The 22,942-nt window shown below is 36.6% G+C and overlaps 1 protein-coding gene across 4 annotated transcripts in view; it reads right to left on the minus strand.

Annotated features, from left to right (window-relative positions):
* Positions 1-22,942, minus strand: part of snx17 (sorting nexin 17) — a 42,119-nt gene that overhangs the window by 11,070 nt on the left and 8,107 nt on the right. For all 4 annotated transcript variants that reach the window (XM_079831977.1, XM_079831976.1, XM_079831979.1 and 1 more), the window contains exons 3-10: positions 22,296-22,413; positions 18,645-18,709; positions 14,921-15,031; positions 12,211-12,301; positions 8,439-8,526; positions 4,689-4,758; positions 2,220-2,312; positions 1,841-2,044 (exon numbers count right to left, since the gene is read on the minus strand). In XM_079831977.1, coding sequence (XP_079688103.1) covers positions 1,841-2,044; positions 2,220-2,312; positions 4,689-4,758; positions 8,439-8,526; positions 12,211-12,301; positions 14,921-15,031; positions 18,645-18,709; positions 22,296-22,413 — 840 coding nt within the window. The remainder of the gene's footprint in view (positions 1-1,840; positions 2,045-2,219; positions 2,313-4,688; positions 4,759-8,438; positions 8,527-12,210; positions 12,302-14,920; positions 15,032-18,644; positions 18,710-22,295; positions 22,414-22,942) is intronic.

Raw genomic sequence — 22,942 nt, forward strand, 5'->3', positions numbered from 1 at the left:
TTAAAATTCTATTAATTTAATCCATTCTCAGACTAAATAAATGTAAAATATGGAATTCAAATGAGCTAGATGGAATATTCATGTTCTCTTGTTTAAAATGATATATGACACTTGATGCTAACTGCTAGAATGGGTGAGAAAAACAAAGAAAAGTAGAGGCAAGTCAGGCGCCCCAAAAATTTTCTAGGTCTTTAAGGGTTAAGAAAGGACTCTGGTACTGTGAAACTGCTGAATTACAAACTTTTGTGCCAATCAAGACTCTGCAAGACACTTAAAATGTCTAATGTTGACAACAAGATACTAAACAGTACCAGTTTTAATCTAATCTTAAACTTGTATGATTTTGCTGTTTAATGCTGGGTTCAGAATACACAATATTTTTGTCTGTTACAATGGTCACTGTGCGATTATGTGATTTTGACTTTTAAATTCTTGCTGTGTCGTGGACAAGAAACATGTCAGACAGGATTGTTGGTACTAACACAAGTAACCCAATGGCCAGTCAAAAGTAGCCCAAAGCGTTTTTTTTTTCCATCAGGCGGCCGAATACTTCACTGAATTTGTACGTCTGGAGGGTGTTTTGGGGGTGTTGGAGCACCGAAATCTTACAGGGGTGGAAATCAACCGGCAGATTTTTTTTTTATCCGTGGCAACAGCTTAAAAGTAGCCAAATTCCATGGGAAAACCACAGACTTGGCAACACTGATGTCAGACTGCACATTGCTTTCTGACCAATCAACATTTGCTGTCTTTAACAATGTGCGTGATGTCATCAAGGCGGCAGAACTAGTGAATGACTTCCGGGAACAAGGGCGTAAACAAACAATGGCTGCATCCGAAATCGCATACTCTCTTGAGTAGGTACTTATTTTGAATAAGTAATTACTTCAAGGCCGCTAAAAAGTACATTCTATATAGTATGAATGTGATCCGGATGTACTACATTCGCCATGTTGCCCTTATCATGTGACCTACCAGCGTCAGTTATTTAGCTTCACCTCCATTCACAAATCGTCTCCCGTGGCCTCATGGGATAGTAAGGTGTCCATCGGATGCACACTTAAGAATCCTGCCGGAAGTAGTTGGTCTTTTGGGTACTTTTTGCAGACGTACTTTTGTCACATGTTGTTTTTCGCCTACTATATAATAGGGAAGTACGTGATTTCGGAAGCAGCCAATGGCTACCGCAGCAGTGTTTTGTACTGGCGTCTTTTTTGACGTCAGAAAAGCCCCAAAAAAGAAAGAAAACCCAACAGTGGGCATGTTCCTGGATTGCACAAAGAGGACAGTATGGGTTGTCAATCCTCCGAAGATAACTTGATGTAAAATATCCACAAACCTTTCCTCTATTGCATAATATTACCTAGCAGCACCAATACCATTGTCTTTCTTTCGTTTCGGCATGTTTGAAAGCTGTGTACGGAAGAGCTTTTGTGCTCCTATTGGTCAAAATCACAGATGTGAAATATGCTGCATGAAGATAGAACAGGTATAGTTTAATTTAATTATGGTTATAACTTATGTTGTCATCTTGCTTTTATTACATGCTGTTTCATTTGTGTTATGTAGTTACTGTATTGCAATAAATGTGAAAAGACGTAGGGTCTGTGATGTCACCAACCCGGGAAGAAGCTTGTTGTAGTTGTTAAAAAGCGATTTCTTTAAAAGTAAATATCTCTATTTGCATTGAACTTTGAGTGTCATAACTTTGCAGATGTTGTTTATGCTCAAATAGCAACATTACACGCTAACTAAAGTAAAAAAAGTGAAATCATAATCAAGGACTCTAGGACATAATCAAAGACTTTCTATGGTAAAAGACTTCTTTTATCAAACTTACAGATGAAGTGACCCGCCAGCATCTCATGCGCGTGACTTTGAAGCTGCCCTCTTTCATCTGTTCGCTGGGAAGTTTGACATGAAAGTTGAGTTCATTGTTGCCGGCACCAACTATAACATGACAGCCCTTCTCTGGAAAATCTGTGATGCAGGGATCAAACTTGATATAGCCGTAGTACTTCAGTGTCTGAGCCAATCTGATGAACTGTGGGAGAAAACATAGTTAGATACACAGACACAAATTACTAGATTAACAAAGCTTCACCATTATACAGTCAGGTCTGAGAATGGATTTCAGCTTTAATAGAAGCAGTTAATTTCTTTCCAGCTCAAAGACACTAGGGAGATCAAATAACGTGTGTGGTGGAGCTCAGCCGTACCTCCTTCTTTGAGCCCTTTTCCTGCAGGGATTTCAGCTGTCTGTGCTGCTCTTTGTTCACAAGGATCCATCCCCGCTCTATGTCAGACACCGTCTGAGAGGAAGAAGAGGAGGGAAAAAGTGGTTTATCTCACTCTGAACTTGACTTTTGAATAAATTATGTGGTTTTTAAAGGAGATTTGGGACTTTTGAATAAATTATGTGGTTTTTAAAGGAGATTTGGGATTTTTTCAATGCTAAAATAATCTTCAATCCCAGCTCAATATGCAGTCATCTTAGTTTTTATTTCTAGCTTAAGTTTAGAACATTTTAAATGATTGCATGAAAACTAGTTTCAGTATTCGGGAACACTTTACAATAGGGTTGTATTAGTTAACATTAGTTAACTAGCCTGACAAGCCAGACCCACATCAAGATGTTGGGTCTGGGAACTCACTATTGGCAGGGCTCAATCCGAGGGGCGGGATAAACGGTTCTCTTTCAAATTCCCTCTGCACGCAATAGGATAGCGCTACAATCAACCAGAGCAACGAAGAAGGTGAAGCGGAGCTAGTTGATAGATTAAACTTTCGCCGTATGCGGTCTGCAAAACTCCGAACACATTTTCCTTTTCTAACAATGACTTCAGTGCCGTTCTTTGTTCTTTTCTCAAAGAAAAGCTTAAAGGGTTAGTTCACCCAAAAATGAAAATTCTGTCATTAATTGCTCACCCTCATGTCGTTGGACACCCGTAAGTCCTCCGTTCATATTCGAAACACAAATGAAGATATTTTAGTTGAAAGCTGATGGCTGAGAAAGGCTTCAGATAGGCCTCCATTGGCATTCTGTACATTGACACTTCCAAGATCCATGAAAGGCACTTAAAACGTTGTTACAAAGTCTCTCACCACAGTGAATCTACAATAATCTTACGATGCGACGACAATAGTTTTTGTGCGCAAAAAAAAAAATCAAAATAACACCTTTATCCAACTTGTTCTCGACTTCCGTGTATGCCTCCATGACGCATGCGCGAGAATATGACGCAGATCCGGCGTTCGGACATATGACCCAGAAGCGATTTGTTTACGAGCAGAGGAAGACGCGCGTGTCTAAGCTGTTGGATTCTACATTGAACGTGCTTTAGGTCTCGGCGTAGTGCTCAAAATGGGGCTTAAGTGTGTATTTCATGGATTCCCGAACACCGGCGCTACGTCATATTCTCGCGCATGCGTCGTGGAGGCACACACGGAAGTCGAGAACAAGTTGGAAAAAGGTATTATTTTGATTTTTTTTTGCACACAAAAACTATTGTCGTCACATTGTAAGATTATTGTAGAGCCACTGTGGTGAGATAGACTTTGTAACGACGTTTTAAGTGCCTTTCATGGATCTTGGAAGTGTCAATGTACTGAATGCCAATGGAGGCCTATCTGAAGCCTTTCTCAGCCATCAGCTTTCAACTAAAATATCTTCATTTGTGTTCCGAATATGAACGGAGGACTTACGGGTGTCCAACGACATGAGGGTGAGTAATTAATGACAGAATTTTCATTTTTGGGTAAACTAACCCTTTCACTCCAAGTCTTCCAGAGTCGCGGACAAAGCCAATTCGAAAGACCGCTGTTCGCCAGCTTCTTTGTTTACGAGTAGCACGTGTAGTTAATCTTTGTTAACGTTAGTTAATATAAATACAGCTGTTCATGGTTTTTTCATGTTAGTTCACAGTGCATTAACTAATGTTAGCAAGATTTTAATAATGCATTAGTAAATGTTGAAATTAACATTAATAAAGATAAATAAATGCTTTATAAGTGCAGTTCATTATTAGTTCATGTTAACTAATGTAGTTTACTAATGTTAACTAATGAACCATTTTGTAAAGTGTTACCCTGTATTCAATATGTTAACATTAGTTGCATATGGTATCATGAAATAACAATGAACAATATTTGATATATTTATATCTTAGTTTATGTTAATTAAACTCACTGTTGTAAATTTTACAATAGTATTTTAGTATTTTACAGCTTTGGAAGTTAATACACAATAAGCAAAGGTAAAACACAACTGGCATTATTTTAAAATGTTTAATGGTGTATTCATTTCTCAGTAGTCCAGTGTTACTGTTATTCAGCAAAATGCCCAAATGCTGAGGGGTTGTCAGTTTTATTACATACCTTATTTTTTTGCCATTTTTATTTTAGTTAGCGTTAGAGTCATGAGAATGACTAGGTGAATGTTAGGTTAGTATGTCTTTTTATTTCAGTTAATAAAAGCGTTTAACTTTTCGATAACGAAAACACTGGCAAATAAAAACATAATTAAACCATTTTTGGATGATTCCCAATAAATAAATAATTATGTAAATAACTATGTAAAAAGAAATGACCTATCAGAACACAAGCCACATTATTTGCCGGAACCATTATGCAAATTGAAAACTTTTTGTGCGATGGACCACACACAGAGTACCTTTTAAAATTGTTACCTGAGCATATAACAAGTTGAGTCCCACACGGTCGTCCATGACATCACTGTCGTACGCTGTGTCCCAATAGCTAAGAATAGGACAGGGGACAATAATGATTTGAAAGTTATTTCAGGGACATACTATAATTTACCTTCTTCCTCTTTGATCACATCTGCAGTCTGATGTATCATCTAAAACCATTAAGCACTAAAGTGACTGCATTTTACTGCATAATTATGTACACATGCCTGAGGATCTAACAAGAAAGCTTCCCAATAGTCTACAAAACATTCAATTAAAAATTCCATGAAGTAAAACAGATAAAAGAAGAGATCTGTCCTGTAATAAAGCATCTGCCTATATCTATATGGAAAAAATAGTATCTCATATGCTATTGAACAAATGCTGCTGCAGTGTATTTCTCCATTTGCCTAGAAGCAAATGACAATCTGGCAAACAAGCAATCTTCAGCCCAATGGCCATCCTGACCGTCCAGGTGTCAAAAACTATTCTCATCACGTTTTGGGCAGAAATGGTAAAAACGTTTTAGCAGAGTTTGTAAGAGCACAGATACAATCTTGCATAACAATCGATATTGTTCACATAGCATCCAAGACTTGATATCCGGTAAATCTCATTTGAAAGCTTCTGGCGGTTGATGCCTGCACATTTTTAACCCTAGAATGCATAAAGGGAGTCAAATTGACCCAGCATGCTGTGATTTTTGAAATATTTTAATCAAAACAAAAACATTTATTTATTCAATATTTCACAAATTCTTCAAAAACATGTTTCTGACCCTCATCAATGTCATTTGGTCATTTTCTTGGTCATAAGATGGGAAACTTTGTTTGTATCACTACCTAAAGAATGCTTAAAGGGGGTCAAAATTGACCCCCATTCTTCATTTCCTATAGCCTGACAAGCCAGATATATCCCTATAGCTCCGCCCACTGCATGCCTGCACGAGCTCAGCTGTGTCTTTTCACTGTCCTCTTTTTCAAATATATCTGCACTTTTATACCCCTTTCCTGTCACTGTTAGCAGCCAATCAGAGCAGCCAGATTGATATCCCATTCCTGATGTATTGAACAGCTGGGATCTGGCTGAAGGCTGTCTGTAATCTGTAAAGTAGGTCAAGAGGCTTGCGGTTCTCCTGAGGGTACTGAAAAGAAATACACCTTTTTCAACAGATTGTGATGAAGAGGTGTGAGATTCAGCATTAAGGACTTATAAAATGTGAAACTAGAACTATTTTAGCTAAATAATCCCTGCTAAGCTGTGCTAATGCTAAATTGTGACGTTTATGTTCACATAACACCTTCACACCTGCTTCCCCTGCACATGGTGAAACACATGGTGTTTTCTATGCCCATGCTCGTGGTTTTACATAAATAATCTCCCTTGATTCTCTCAAATTATGCTATTACATAAACCGTGCACTCCAAAGGGCATTTGATGAATATACTGCTGTTCATAAACCACTAGCAACAGCAACATTTATAAGCTGTGTGCGGACGTGCACTTTCCTGTGAATAAATAATGAAGTTTGTATTGCTTTAAACTACTTCAGAGATTCTGTAAAGCGCAGTCGTTCAGAGTTACAAAAGAGATGTCTAAATCAAGCTGTCTTCAAGTCCAAAAAGTCTAAATTAGGAAATACAAAAACGACTGCTGCACAGAACCACACGAGCAGAATGTTATGGTAACTATAATACAACAGGAAGGCAAAAAAGTGCCTCTAGTATGTAAAACAGGGTAAAGATGGAGCCTTGTGGGGTACCTCTTCCTAAAGCAAATATCCATGTGTTGAAAAGCCCTTTGAGAGTACTAAAATCTCACCATTAAAGTTATTCTTTGTGAAGCTAGCATGAAGTTTCTGAGAAACTTTTTAAACTCTGTAAATCTGAAAAGTTTAAAGTGCCCCTATTATGGTATTTCGAATATTCCCTTTCATGCAGTGTGTAATATAGCTGTTTGTGAATGTAAACGTTCTGCAAAGTTGAAAGTGCGCGATAAATAAAGTTATTGTCTCCCAAAAGAAAGAATCGACTCTGAACCGCCTCTGAATACGAGTCGTTTGTATTTCGAATCCCACTGCGTTACGGTTCTACGTCACTAGAAAGGATATCTACATAATGCCCGCTTATGTTGTACGTTGTCCGCCCACAAACATCTTGACCAGCCCTCAAACACTATTTTACTGACAACTTCTTCTCGAATCTCGGAGTTCAATTTGGGATTCGCAAAACGCTTGCTCTTGAAAGATGGATCAATACCCAGTTTATTTTCTCTTCAGAATCACAACCTGTAAGTATGAATAATTATTGGTACATATATTTTTCACTGGGTGTTCAAAATACGTTGTTTTGTGTTTTATATTGTGTAAGTTTCCGGCTAACTCACGTTATTACGGTCTTACTGAAATAGTTTTGCAAATCAGCGGTGGGCCACTATTACCTAAAACTGTGTCTATTAATGCAGATTGTCTGTTGTTCTTACTACTTTGAGTAAAGACAAAAGATGGAGCAAGATTTGTTTTGCAATCTTTAAATGTTACATCAGTCATTCATGTTAGTGCTGGGCTAACGTATGCGCTGTTATTGATACAGTTCCCGCATGTGCACCGCAATAAATACACACATCGGTATGTTGATGGACATACACTTGTTAGTGATGATGGTGAGGAGTTACAGTTGCAACATCTCATAATGTACCTCAAAATGAGTAGCGTATCACTGAGAAACTTCTTGCTCAAGTCGTCCTTGCGATGGAGGTTCAGGTTGAATAACTAGTTCTTCCAATGGTTCATCATCTGAGTCGCGCTCGGATTGATATGGTAAAATCGACGTCATTGTTACTGTCTTTTACAGTATGTACGCTGAGCTTAAGGAAGTCTCCGGAGCTGAAGTTCAGTTATGGTAATGGAGTTTAGCTTCCAACACGCGCTGCAAGCAGTAGACCAATCACAACAGACTGGGCCATTTAGGAGAGGGAAAGGAGGGATTTAGTGATGTGCAATACATATTATGATAAAATGTACGTTTTTTTTTTACCTTTGATGCGTGTAAACCTGTTGTAGGAGACCTCAAACAAAAACTGGGAATCTTTATAATGGGGCACTTTAAACTTTATTAAAGGGATAGTTCAACCAAAAATGATAGTTCTATTATCTTTTACTCAACCTCATGTATGACTTTCTTTATTCTGTAGAACATAAAAGGTGATTTTTCTAAAGAATATCTTGGACATTATTATTATTATCCATTTAAAATAAGTGAATAAGCATTGTAGCTGCCAATCTCAAAAATGACCACCACACTATAAAATGATCAAGGACCCAGTCCACTTTTGGGATATAATTACAAAATATCTGATAACTTTGTGTGAGGAAAATAAAGTCATTATACACTGAAAATCTTCATACTGTAGGTATTCTAGATGCATTCATGAAACTTCAATTTCATGATGATTCAGTTCATAAAACTGATCTAAATGGATTGTTCATGAATCAGAGTGTTTCGGTTTTGAACACTAATAGGTTCTTCAAAATATCTTCTTTTAAGTTCTGCAGAAGTTACAAAGTTATACAGGTTTAGGGTGAGTAAATACTTTTTTGGTGAGCTATCCCTTTAAACAGGTGGTTATAAAAGTATTTAAGAACATCAAATCACTTCAGCCCTGAGCTACATAAATATATACTCTTTTAATACGTACTCTGCTATTGGACATAATGCTCAGCATTCACTTCCAAAATGAGTTTTGTACCTTTTACGGAGGACGATACGGTAGTCAGGACTATGCAGGCTGGTGATGGACACGTAGGGCAGCTCGAATTCTTGCAGTTTTCTCACGTCTGGAGCACCGTGGGAGGTCGGAGAGGTTTGGATGAGGGAATGAGAGACCAGATGAAATGTATGAGTGTCTTCAGACTCAAGGACATTTGGAGAGTAATAACAATGACAACAAACAACGTGAGATGGGGGAGAATCCATCTGGCTAAAGCCGTAGAGGGCACAATAACATGTTGATCACTTTGTGCAAGAGAGAAGGAAGAACAGAGGAAAGGGAAGGAGGAGGGGGGGGGGGAGAATAAATACTGCAGCTGTTAGAAAAGACGTTTTCTCTAGAGTTGGGAAAGAGGGAGAGGAAGCCAGGGATTGAACTGAAATGGGCACTGAGCTTTTAGGAACATTAAAAACAGGAGTGTGAAAAGAAGAAGAGACGACAGTTAGATCTATAGCATAGTGCATGCCGTCACAACTGTTCATTCTACTCTTTGGCTTACCCTTTCAGTAGTCTGACATTAGACAGCATGTTAAGACAAGAACGGTATTATATGATGGGAATATCTTAATAAATACATATGTACTACATCATCACCATGTTTTTAATCGCTTTGTATGGTTATTGCATATAGTTGTCACTGTAAAGATCTCAAATGATGTAAAGTAAATAAAAAAAATATTATTCATATTATTATTACAACAGTATGTATTTATTTATAATAATTCAATTCAGATTTTTGTTCCAGAATTTATAATAATAATAACAAAAATAAAAGTTTTCTGTTTTTAGCACAGACATTCTTTGGCACATATTTCTTGATCTTGGCTCCACCGTCAGTCAACTTGAAAATCAGGTTCTGTTTGCAAGCATTTCTTTTCCTCACTTTTTTTCCCCAAATGCATATTTCTGCCAAGAATGGGCAGAATGCCAAAATCCTTTTTGGAAAGGATTCTTATGGGGACTGTTTTCCATCATATCTGACAGAATTACGCCCGTTTCAGGTGAGGATCTGGCAACCGAGTGGGAGGCGCATAGCGTGTCATTCCTCATGGATGCGTGAGGATTCCGTGCTAAAAGTAGTCGAACATTGACAGCTCATAAAAAAGTGGATGTGGAAAGTTCCACAAACAAAACGAGAATGTTACATGCAGACAAAGAGAGCGGCTGCCAGACATCTGCATAAAATCAGAGACGCGATGCCCTCCAGTTTCAAGAACTGGAGTTGGTGAAGTCTAAAGAAAATAACAATTCCACTTCCAATAACTCTACTGCTCTCCCAGGGATTCATCTTTTGAAAAATGTTCAGTTCTGTAACACAATGACGGCAGAATTGGAAAGAGAACAGTCAAGGAAAAAATAGCCTATTCTTTACAAATTAATTTGCCCTGCGCACTAAACCGTCACGATATTGCACAAGAAATGAAAGAATCTGGACTTATGAAATTCATTTATTTTGTCTCTAGGGGGTGTTCATAGAAAAATGATAGATGAACTCATGGTCATTCGAAAAGGCGCTTGAAGCCAGAATATTATTAAATATGATATTGAGCAAACAACTGCTCGCAGTGAGTGTATAATCGGTTTAATTTCAGATGGAGCAAGTAATATTTCTCTGCACAGGGCATTTTAGGCCATACACAATCAATCAATACAGTGACAACCAATTTGAATACTGCTGCTCATGCATTTACTCCAGCAAATAAAGTCTCAACAAACATTGTTTATAACAGACTAATGAGGAAAGCACAACCGTATTTTGTCTTGTTTTAGCTCAAAGCCGATAAATGAATAATGTGTCAATGTTTACAGAAAAAATTATGATTATTGGTTAGCAGGTAACACTAGTTTTTCTGTGCAAAACTCATCATCATGATGCTAAGATGTTGTGGGTGGTTGACAGGGAGTTACTATGCAGTTGCTAAGTCGTTCTGAGTGGTTTCAGTGCGTTGCTATGCAATTGCTGAGGTGTTCTGGGTATTTGCTTATTGGCCCCTATGGGACTCTGTCAGTTTGATTGTCGGCTAGGTGAAAATCAATGTCTTATTGCTTAGAACACGGTTTCTCAATTGGGGGTTCCCGTGGGCACTTCAGGATCATTTTATGTTCACCAAGCTCATTTAATTTTCACATTTGCATGTTTTCCAACATTTTTGTAGACATGTTTTCAGCATTTTACCAGACTTGTAACGAGAAGCATATACAAACATAACACAGAATCAGGGTACGTTTAGGGTACGCTGTCAAAACGATTCCTGTTCAAACCGATCCACAAAAACGACTAAAACACTGTTTTATGCTGCCAGGCCAGTAGTTGGCGATGGCACGTATGCGCATGACGTCACCGTCTTCACAAATTCACGTTTTTGTAGTTTGCGCAGAGAGAATAGCTGTATCGTTTTCAAAAACTTGAACTTGAAAACATGTTTTTAAAAGTTTGTTTTCAGGCCCCCCAAAACATTGTTGTCGCATAAATGAATGCAATGGGTGTCGGAAGCAAAAAAAAAAATGTGGGTGGGACCTTCCCAAGAAAAATTTAACTTGAGTACGAGTAGACGCAATTTACATTAAGTGCAAAACAGCCCACCTTGTTTACTAAACGTCTGGTTGGGCCAGACAAAATTAAGAATTATTTACAGCAGCAATAGTGTAGGGGTAAGACACATGGCAGAAAGTTGACGCAAATCGCACCGAGGTTCGAATCTGCCTTTTGCTGAACTCGCTCAAATCCCTTTTCCCATCACATATCAGACCAGAAAGGCATTTATTTTCAATAAAACATTTAGAAAATATTCGAAAAGTGGAAATAAAGCATCTAATGTGTGTTTAATAATAAAGTGTTTATCGGTTAGTGGTAGGTGAATAGACATGCGCTGAATTAGAGACGGTAAAAGTGAGTGGGTCCAATGTCATTGGTCTTAAAAAGTGGCCCATGAATGAACGGCCAAAACACAAGTTTTCTGTTTATAGCTGAAAATGGTGCTGTGTAAACATCCCCTAAGAGGTCTACCTGCAGTTTTCGACAACATTTTTAACATTTGGCAGGAAAGAATTTAAGACATATTATTATTGTAAGTTGTAAAGTAAAATAAATTCATTATAATTATCAAATATTTGTATTGTACATACAACAATTTTTTATAATTAGAGCTAACAACATTAATAAGAATAAGAATAATATGAAATATTTATATAATAATATGTAGTAATTAATATTACTGAAAGTTATTGGGTTCCTCCAGTGTGATGTATCAAAATAAAACGCTTATAAAAATTGATTTACCTGTATATCATGTGACCATTAACTGACAACAGCGAACCATGAACATGTGAATGTGTTATATTATTGACATATTCATGTATGGATCTAAAACACAAAAAGTGTAATACTTAGAGTTTGGCTTTAATTCAATTCCTGCAAGTATAAGAAATAAAAATAATGTTTGCCTAACATGCATTACAGGCCTACAGCAGAGCTGCGTGTACCATGCCAACAACAGCTTGACCGAAGTTTCATCTACTTGACCTCAGTTTACTTTTGAGAAGAGTGGGCGGCCATCTCAACAGAACACAGACCCTCTTTTGAGCTGCCAGGACTGCATTTAGATCCAGTCCAGAGGAAGTATGTTGACTTTAAGATACCATTTAATAACAGCCAAGCCACTTTCCAGCTGAAGCCAGCAGGCCACATCTTATGATGGCAAATTTGTATTAAAAAGGTCTGAAAATTAAATGGGTCAAATGTTATACTCACACGTGCAGCCCCCATCCCCCCGCTCCTGAACCAGGAAGAGGCTGAAATATCCAACCAGCTCATCAGGAAGGTCAAGCTTTGAGGCCACAGCCTGATGAGGACAAAAAAAGCATCATTAATCTACACAGCGCTTATTATTACCCACAAGAGATGAGAGTAAACCAATTCACAAGTTATGCATATGTATTCATAGACAAAGCCACCAAACCATTAAACACAAACTTGATAAATGATGTGTGTATATGTGAATTCAGAATAGATGAGTAAACGCCCTTGCTATGTTACCATTCTTTTATTGGACATTAAGATATTTTTCAAACATACAAGATTTTCTCGTGTCAAATCTTTCAGAAGTGTGTTGTTTTACAGGAGTGTTAAACATTACACCCAAGAGGTCCCATGATCAAGTTACTCTTCACTACATTTAACCCATGTTTTATGCGTAACACTTGACTTTCTCACTTCCGTCAGGTGCTAAAGGGCACTTTGGGCCATCACTGTGGTTGAATAGCACAGCAGAAAGCAGTGTGCGCTGCATATGGGTGCAGGGTGCATTTTAATGAGAGCTCTGTGTGGTGCACATGGGAAAGCTATGATCCACAAAGAGCTTCTTAAAGCCCTTAAGACTCGAGCTCTAATATGTGTTATGCTGATTGGAGAGCAGGTCTAAGTGAAGAATCAGTGAAGAAATACAAGATGTTCTTTTATTATACAGACTAAGACTTGTACAGCACAATATTATTTGTATTCAATTGCATTGAAAAGGAACAACAAAAGAAATAACTGCCAATCAATTTAAATAGTGATTAATCATGATTAAATCACACAATTTTTTGCCTTTAGTTAATGCATTTCATTCCCTTTAAGAAAAGAAGAAATAATATACATAATTACTGGGTTTAGTCTGTGTTGATTACACTTACAGTGGACTAATATGCGCGTACATTTACTACCAAAAGTTTAGGGTCAGTAAAGCACTAGTATAGCACTAGCAATGTCAAAGGTCATGGCTTCAATTCCAAGGGAATGCTTAACTGATAAAAAAAAAGTGTGTACCTTGAATGTAATATACAGTAAGTAGCTTTGGATGAGTCTGACAAATGTATAAATGTAAAGGTCTCTTATGCTTACCAAGGCTGCATTTATTTAATCAAAATTGGAGTAAAATAGTAATATTGTGAAATATTATTACAATTTAAAATAGCTGTTTTTCAGAAATCATTCCAATATGATGATTTGGTGCTCAAACATTTCTTGCTGAAAACTGTTTTATGGCAATCGTGAGATATAAAGATAAAGCTTTTTTTTTTTACTGATGTAATGCATATTTTTCAGTCATGAACAATGTGTTTAAACAATTGTTAAAATAACATTTCAAAGTGTTTAAATTTATTTTTTGACTATTTTTATGTCAGGTGGTACAACCTAATAGTTGTATGTATATATACACTGTAGCTGTACCACCTGACATGGAAAATGAAAAGCTTTAAAACTACTGATGATTATTAATTTTGTTTATATGAAATGTTTCAAACATAAAATGATGCCATCGTTTTTATTATTTTTATTAAGACAACATTTAAATAGTTTCTTAGTCTGTTCATTTGTTTGGAGTTGTGGCACCTGACATTTTGGGGGTTTAAGATAACAAAATAATATGTATTATTTAAATGTACTAAAAATGAATTCAAACTAAATACGTTTTTTTTATAGAATAAATTGATACATGTCATGAATTTATCAAATTATTTTAAAATGAAATAATGCACTTGGACACAAAAATATGCACGTCATGTCATTGACACACATAACATAAATGTCTTTACTTTCACTTTTGATTAATTAAATGCATCCTTGCTGAATAAAAGTATTAATTTCTTACCGACCCCAATTTTTTGAGGTGTGTATAAAGACACTGGACAGAGGCAGATTTTGGTGCAGAAATGCACATCTGCAATAACTGAATAATAAAACTACTTTTGCCCCACTTTAAATGTAAAATGTTGTATTCACATTTAAAATTGAAAAATTTATATTTTTTAAATGCATCATTTACAGATTATTTGAAATGATTATTTATTATAATGTATTTTGAAATGATTTCAAATATTTTTACCATTATACATTTTTTCATTAAAATGTTACGTTTTCAAAGAAATCCACAATAATATTTGGAAAATATACAGGAAACTGAACATTATTAGTTTGGTTTGTATCATAAGACTATACCTATTGTTGAGCAATAAACATTTACATTTATGCATTTGGCAGACGCTTTTATCCAAAGCGACTTACATTGCATTCAAGGTATACATTTTACATTTTGTCAATTCTTGCTTTCCCTGGGAATCGAACCCATGACCTTGGCGTTGCTAGCGCCATGCTCTACTGTTTGAGCTATAGGAAAGCTATATAATAGATTAAACAAATTTAATTGTGTTCAGTCCTTACAAATATAAATCCTTTACTTGTTAAATCTGAAAAGGTGTCTGTCCTGTTTTTATGTAAGTGACCATTGAGTTTACTTATTGTAACAAGACATGAATGAACATGAGTGTTCAGGATATTCATGTTAGCTCATGATTACAATGCAAGGTGTCAGGAAAGATATTACTATCCACAATTACACAAAGGCATTAACCTGGCAGTGATGATGTGCTTTGAGAACATGAAGCTGGTGTGTGCTTTGGAAACAAAACAACATTCTCACCTCCAGAACATCTTCGGTCTGGTCAGATGTGAGGATGTTGACTTTGACCTTCTGGCCATTGGACAGGTAGATTTCTAGTTGCATCTCTTCAGTCGGGATCTGCTGGGTCTCCTGTGGCAGAGTGAAACAGTGATGATCTTTAAAAACTCCTATTATACTTTTTTTTACATTTTCAACTTTCTTTAGTGTGTAATGTTGCTGTTTGAGCATGAAAAGGTCTGAAAGTTACAAAGCACAAAGTCCACTCCAAAGGTAGTTATTCTCTACATCAGTGTGCACGGTTTCTGAACTCCCTAGAAAGCCTTGGTTGTAATCTTGTAGTTTTCCTCATAAATAATTCCCACCCAAGGCATACACAAAATAATAGGGACAAGGCCTGGTTTTGTTGCGTTAGTAGTGTGTTGTCGCCATGTCCAAGAGACTGTTTTTTCCACCCCAGATCAAATGCAGTTATGGTAAGGGGCATGACATTTCCAAAACATGCTAGAAGCAATTGAGCAATCACAACACACTGGTCCAGCCAACCAATCAGAGCACATTAAGCTTTTTGAACGGAGGGGCTTCATAGAGACAGGAACTGACACAGTGGGAAGAGACGTGCTGCAACAAAGTAAAATACGTGAAAAAGAAGGAGTTTTTTGAACGTTCAAGCATGAAAACATTCTAGTAGAGCCCAAAACAAAATGAAGACTTTGTAAAAGGACATAATAGGTCCTCTTTAAAGTGTAACTTCACCCATTTCAACCCGCTTTGTATTGTTAAAACGTCTGTAGTATATGTAAATGGACGATATTTACTCGTTCTCCATGTTACCTGGACCAAGAAATTCACATTTATTTATCAGCAAAAGTCTGCTGGATGACGCCGGTGGAGTTGACAACTTGTGAAAACTACAGATTATACTTCCTCATTTTTGTCTCCCCTCCCCACCCACAGATAGTCAGATCGACAGAGGGTAATTAACAGAACCGTTATTGTAAGGCTTCTCACTGAAAATGTTACTGTACTATGCCTTCATTCTTCCCTTGGGTGTTGAGTGTTCATTGGAGTGGTCCAAGACTTTTGTCAAACTTGAACAACGAAAACGCAACAAAAAATTGACTGGATTTGAGGAGTTTGTGTGGTTGTAATAATACAAAAAAGAAGTATCAAATCTTTCCCTCACGGGTCAATTTGATCCCTTAGGAATGAATGGAATGCAAGGAATGCTTCAGTATACATAAAAAACAGCTAAAAAGGCTAAAACTTTACCAAAATCGACTTTATAATGTCTACATGTGTATCTGAATGCATTCTGAAGAGATAAACTCAAGAACTGACTTTAGGACCCAGCGGAACAGCTCATTTGCACCATAAAGAGCTATAAGAGTCATGAAATATCATGTTATATATTTTCTTTTTCCCCACAAGAGCTCGCAGAGACACCCAAATTGACCCAATGTGAGATATTTTGAGCTGATCTGAGCTGGTTATTGCATGTATTGGAGAGTTATTTTGAATTTAAGTTGAAAGAATGTGCTTAAACTATATTATTTATCGATAAAATCGAGAAATTTAAAGTTAATAAAAAATACTAAAAAAGCCTTTTTATTGTATAGGTAGCCAACTTTTATTTAAAAGCCCATTTTGCCAGCAAGTACCCCCTTTAAAGGTTTTGGGGAAGTACTCTGAACTCTAATTCAACTTCTGAAGCTTCCCGTTCAGCTGATCTCATATTCTGAACATGCAATGCTGGTAATATTAATAACACCCTTTCACACAGCAGTTTCATTTCCTGTGTATTCCAGTTTACATGTCATGGGGGCATTTTCATTATAGATTAAATAGTAATGCATTGATTTTTTGTGTGATTTAGAGTATGGATTCTGGTTTATCGCAAGATATAGGTGTTTAGATAGCACTGGTGATGTAGTAATAAGATATTAGAATCAAACACAAAGCCACACGGGTCAAAACACTACAGTGCTGACTACAGCACATCCTTTTCATGGATAAAAAGTAGCGTCACTGTTCTATCTTTCACTTTTTGCAAATTCATCTTTTTTTACCCCCCTTCCGGCATGTTTCATCTCCCACTGAGGCAGAGGGTCTCAGAGCAGCAGCTGATCTTTACAGCGATTGGAAAATGAAAACGCAAGGCCAAGTCTAATCTCTTATTCTGTTCCTGCAGACTGCTCTCTAATGGGCAGCTGGGGGATGAACAGGATCTGACTGCAAAATTACCAATATCTATGTGGGCTGGGGGCTGAAATGTAGTACAGGATGGTACTAGAATGCAAGGAAGTGAACAGAGAGAAACATGAACTGGTTCTTCATTCAACACACACAAGGATATCTTGAGGAGGAAATGAGATAAATCAGACGCACCAATATTTAACCCTTTAACTGGATGACTAGGAAAATAAATTTTTTCCCCCCTAAAATAAAATAGGCGAGGTAGAGGAAGTTATCAAACGGATAGTTCACCCAGAAATGAAAACTGTCATCATTCACTCACCTTCATGTCGTTCCAAACACGTATGACTTTTATCTTCAAACACAATTGAAGATATTTGAATGAAATCTGAGAGCTTTGTCCCTCCATTGACAGTCCACTCAATTCTACCAATTCTACCAATTTTGTGCTTCAAAAAGACCATAAAGAGATTGTAAAACTAATCCATACGAATTGAGCAGTTTAGTCCACATTTTCTGAAGAGACACGATCACTTTATGTGATGAACAGATTGAACTTAGACTTTTATTCACATATAAACATTCATCAAATCACACATCAGTTGTGGTAAACAGCAGCTCAATCAAGCTTGCTTGGCGTGCGAGAACCAATGAGGTTCATTCTCATGTGTTACGCAGGACATTTGAGCTTCCGTGAGAACCAATGAGGTTCATTCTCATGTGTTACGCAGGACATTTGAGCTTCCGTATGAACCAATGAGGTTCATTCTCATGTGTTACGCAGGACATTTGAGCTTCCGTGAGAACCAATGAGGTTCATTCTCATGTGTTACGCAGGACATTTGAGCTTCCGTGAGAACCAATGAGGTTCCTTCTCATGTGTTACGCAGGACATTTGAGCTTCCGTGAGAACCAATGAGGTTCATTCTCATGTGTTATGCAGGACATTTGAGCTTCCGTGAGAACCAATGAGGTTCATTCTTGAGTGTTACACAGGACGTTTGAGCTTCAGTGAGAACCAATGAGCTTTGTTCTCGTGCATCAATCAGGTTTGGTTGAGCTTCTATTTATTTTCGCTTCTCAATGTTTATTCATGTGAATAAAAGCTTAAATTGAATCCGTTCATCATTTAAAGCCATCCAGTCTCTTCAAAATTTGGAATAAACCGCTCAAATCATACAGACTAGTTTTAAGTTTTTGGGTGAACTAACCCTTTAAGGTTTATGATAGACAACAGTGTCACTTCTGTATTTAGACGCTATAAAATCTGAAGACATATCAGAAATTAATTCAGTTATATTCTGAAGGGATACCTCTTAAATACTTATAAGTGGATAATCATGCGACAGCTACCAATATAAAAATTTTATTCATTACAGGTTTCTGGATCTGTAAACTTACAATAAGCTTTCATTTGTATGTTTACAATATTTCAAATAGCAGCAGTTAAACTACTAGATTTACAATTATCATACTTTTCCAAATAATAATAATAATAATAATAATAATTAAACACTTTCAATAAACAAAAAGAATATATAAATTCTACCTGTTGGGCTTTTCTCAAAAAGCTGTTGAACACCTCGCTGGATCCCAGAATGGGGTCCTGACGCACTGTGGGAAGAAAATCACATCATTAAAGATTTCAAGCTAATATAAAAATGTAGTTACTTATGAAAGTTAATTTACTTTTTTACTACTATACTCATATATCAGAATAGCATGCTATTCGTGGAAACACATAAATGTATACAATACATAATGAATAAAAATAAACATTCAACTAAACATTTATTTGAATTGGGGTCGGTAAGATAAAAAAAAAATATATATATATATATATATATATACTATTATTTAGCAAAAGGATGCATTGAATTGATCAAGTGACAGCAAATGCTTTTACATTGTTCATTTGTTAAACTTTCATTTCTCTCATTTCAACTTTCTATAAATCAAAGAATCCTTAAAAAGTATCACAGTTTCCACAAAAATATTACGCAGCACAACGGTTTTCAACATTGATAATAATAATAATAATAATAATAGGTGTTTCTTGAGCACCAGCTCAGCATATTAGAATTATTTCTGAAAGATCATGTGACACTGAAGACTGGAGTAATGATGCTGGAAATTCTGCTTTATAAAATCACAAAAAATAAATTGCATTTTAAAATATTAAAACAGAAAAAGTTATTTTAAATTGTAATAATATTTCACAATAACACTGTTTTTAACCTCCCCACCAATTCACTTAAATCAAACCCATCAATGCCACTCGAGCGCAAGGCCAGTGCATCTTGCATTGTTTTAATCAAAGTATTAGATAAGTGTGTCTGTCCTTTAAAAAGTTCAAGGTAAAAATTTCCTCTGAGAATGTTTGTCAGAATATTTGTGTGTACCTTGAGGTAATATTTTAAAACAACTTTCTTAATATTGTGTTCTGTCTTAACTATAATGAAAATGTTTTCAAATTAATAAATAAAAAATCATGTTAATACAAACTAATCTGTATGCAGACTTTTTCTTTAAAAATATGGCTCCCTGACTGATAATAACCTTAGTGCTGCAGAAAAAAAAAGGTGCTGGAGGCAAACTGACCAACATAAACTACAATGTTTACTTTTACTTCCAATATAGCACATGAGCAAACAACCGCAAGACATTTGCACAAACTAACGAAATATTCACTCTCTGAACAGCTTGTGTGTTTGTGTCGGTTAATTTTCCATAACCATGTTTCTCAGTGATGTAACTGAGGGGAGCCCCAGCCAAGAGCAGCTCCAGACTGTGAGCAAATAAGCTCAACAAGGCTTAGCTTGTTCGATGGATAGTGCCAGCGCTGGAATGGATTAGAGCAAACGGCTCTTGGTGCTGCCAGCACTGCTGATTTCCTTTTGTGTGCTGAAAACCCTCACCCATAACCTGTTAAATGACATGCATTGCAAAATTCTTGACGCCGTACACTATCGGTAGCTCTCTTTCATGTAGTGTGCCTGATGTTTTCAGGAATGACCGTGTAAAACATTAACAAGCTCCATCCTCTTCAGGAAGAGCAGTAATGACAAGATGTATAAAACCCCATATAATTAAGGATTAACGCTGACAAACAAGTTTTCTATACTGTTGATGCATTTCCTGTTGAAACAGGAAGTTTGGGTGTTTTTTTTTTTTAATAGCCAACAGGCTTACATCACAGCTATGAACCACGGCTTGCTACTTGTATTTGCAGGTGGTATAAGAGGGAGGGGCTCTCTCTCATTCTATCGAGCGTTCGATTGGACAAAAATCTGTGTAGTGCATGCAGGACGAGTCATCAACATTTTGGCTGTCAATTTTAAATGCTTATACTACTGTTAAAAAGTTTGTTTTGTAAAAATTAGTAATACTTTTAACACTTTCCCCGCCATCGTTTTTATCATTTTCACAAAAAAGTAATGGTCCCCAGAATATTTTGATGTATGAATATATGAACATGCAACATATCAAGCTCATCCTGGGTCAACATTTCATTCTGTAACATTAGGTTTGATTTATTTGCTGTTTAATGTTGATGATCGTGTTATTTTACATATGCTTATGATTACATATGATATAGTTTCTGCATCTTCTTCGCATGTGTTTAAATCAGGAGATTCTGTACCCTTTCAGAAGATGTGTAATAGCGTCCCCTACCATATAACAGAGAAAACACGGAAAGACGGAAAATTCTATCAATGGTGGGGAAGCGTTTTTTTCTCACAAATGACAAACCTTTTCGTCAATGGCGGGGAAAGAGTTAACAAGGACGCATTAAAGTAATCAAAAGTGACTGTAAAAGAAATGTATAATGTTACAAAAGATTTCTATTTCAAATAAATTAAGTTTGAACTTTTTACTTATCAAAGAATCCTTAAAATGTATCACGTTTTCCACAAAAATATCATGTTTTTAACTTTTACAATAATAAAAAATGTTTCAGCATATTAGAAAGATTTCTGAAGCATCATGTGACACTGAAGATGATGCTGAAAATTAAGCTTTGCCATCAAATAATTGTTTTAATATATTAAAAGGTGGGGTAAGTGGTATTTCAAAACTGCTTTATAAAAGTGTCTCGGGCCGAGTACAAAAAGAAACTTATAGCCAATCAGCAGTAAGGGGTGTGTCTACTAATGACAGGGAGAAGAGAGCGCTCAGTGCACGTCATTATTCAAAAGACACGACAGGACGGACAATGACCGAGCGACGACAGAAAGAGAGAGATGGCAGATAAAAAAACAAATGTGGAAGATGGCTTACGATCAGGCAAAAAGTATCAGCTTTCCAGCGCTGGAGAGAACTCAAGGAGCGAAGGCCGAGGTTGCTTTATTTCTTCTCGACAGGTGAGTAACATTGATTTTGTTTTGTTTCACAGAACTAATATATGCTGGCTTTTGCTTGAATATGCTCATGTGTCATGTTTGCTTGCTTGTACATTTGCGATCGTATTGTCGTTCACTTCAGCGATGATAATTACCCATTCATTTCCACACCGTATAAGCCTGGAGCGTCTAAACCTCCTCACTGTCTGTTTCTCAGCTCTCAGAGTGTGTCTGAAAAGTAAGATAATATACTCCTAAAATATGTTTGTTTCCTTTGGTTCCTCTTTTCGTGATCGATATAACCCTCTAATCTTCATAATTGTAATATGTCCGTTAGTTGGTCTGTCGTGCTCGTGCTATCGAGTTGTTCATGAGAACTGTGTTTGTGTTTTTGGGATGTAAGGGATGACTTTTTCACTGAACATTCGCCCTGGATTACCATAGTAACACACATTGCTTTCACTTATTGATGACATCATACCCTCGGCCAGCTGGCACAGCAGATTCTGCCATAGTCGTTGCCTGGGTTACATATGTGTGGGGCGGAGCTATCAAAATACGAGCGTGTTTGTTTTGGTGATTTGAAATCAACATCGGTTACCAGAGAGCACTTACCCCACCTTTAAATGAGAAAACAGTTATTTTAAATTGTAATAACATTACCGTTTTTACTGTATTTTTGATCAAATAAACGCAGCCTTGGTGAACACAAGATATATATAACACAATCTTACCAACCCTAAACTAATGAACGGTAGTGTATCTGTTTAAAGTGAATTTTGTGTACACTATCATATAGACAAGCTCAAAGCTAAAACAAATGAACTTTTTTTTAGGTAAAAGAAGGTGTTTCTCACCAGCTTGCATGTACTTCTCTAGCTGTTCTCTCCGCTGGTCGACTTCAGCCGGTGTGAGAGTGAAGATCTTCTTTGGTGGAAAAGCCGGCACCACATTATTTCCATATTCTTTTTTTATCTGTAAAAACACAGAGAGAACATTTGGCTTTTCTGAGAGGACACAATCAAACTGACCACTGCCTGCCCTTGGCCGCTGTCGACTCGAGCATGCTGGCTGTGGGTCTCTCAGGCACCACGCTAATAAATCTGTTTACACTTCACAGCATCTACTAAAATGATGCCTGCTGTTGCTCCACCTGTGCCATTGGCAAATATTAACTATATTAATGTTGCTATCGTTAACTAAAAATATTAAAAATCGTTTTCACTATTTGCAATATAGCAGGAACTACATACATTTCAAATATTAGATGAAAAACTTAAACTTAAAAAACAATTACCTTGGCAACTAACTAAAATACATCATTTTTGTTGAAGTACTAAAATCACTACAACTAAAATAAAAATAAATGAAAGCTAAATAGAAATTAAGTACGATAGTAAATAATATTTAGAGGTCCATTTTAAGGGTTAACTTCAAGCCTCACACCATGACAGCCTCTACGGATTGCATCATATGACCACGTATGATCTGACTAGGCCCTGTT

The sequence above is a fragment of the Gobio gobio genome (genome assembly GCF_949357685.1).
Source record: "Gobio gobio genome assembly, chromosome: 12".
Taxonomy (NCBI): domain Eukaryota; kingdom Metazoa; phylum Chordata; class Actinopteri; order Cypriniformes; family Gobionidae; genus Gobio; species Gobio gobio.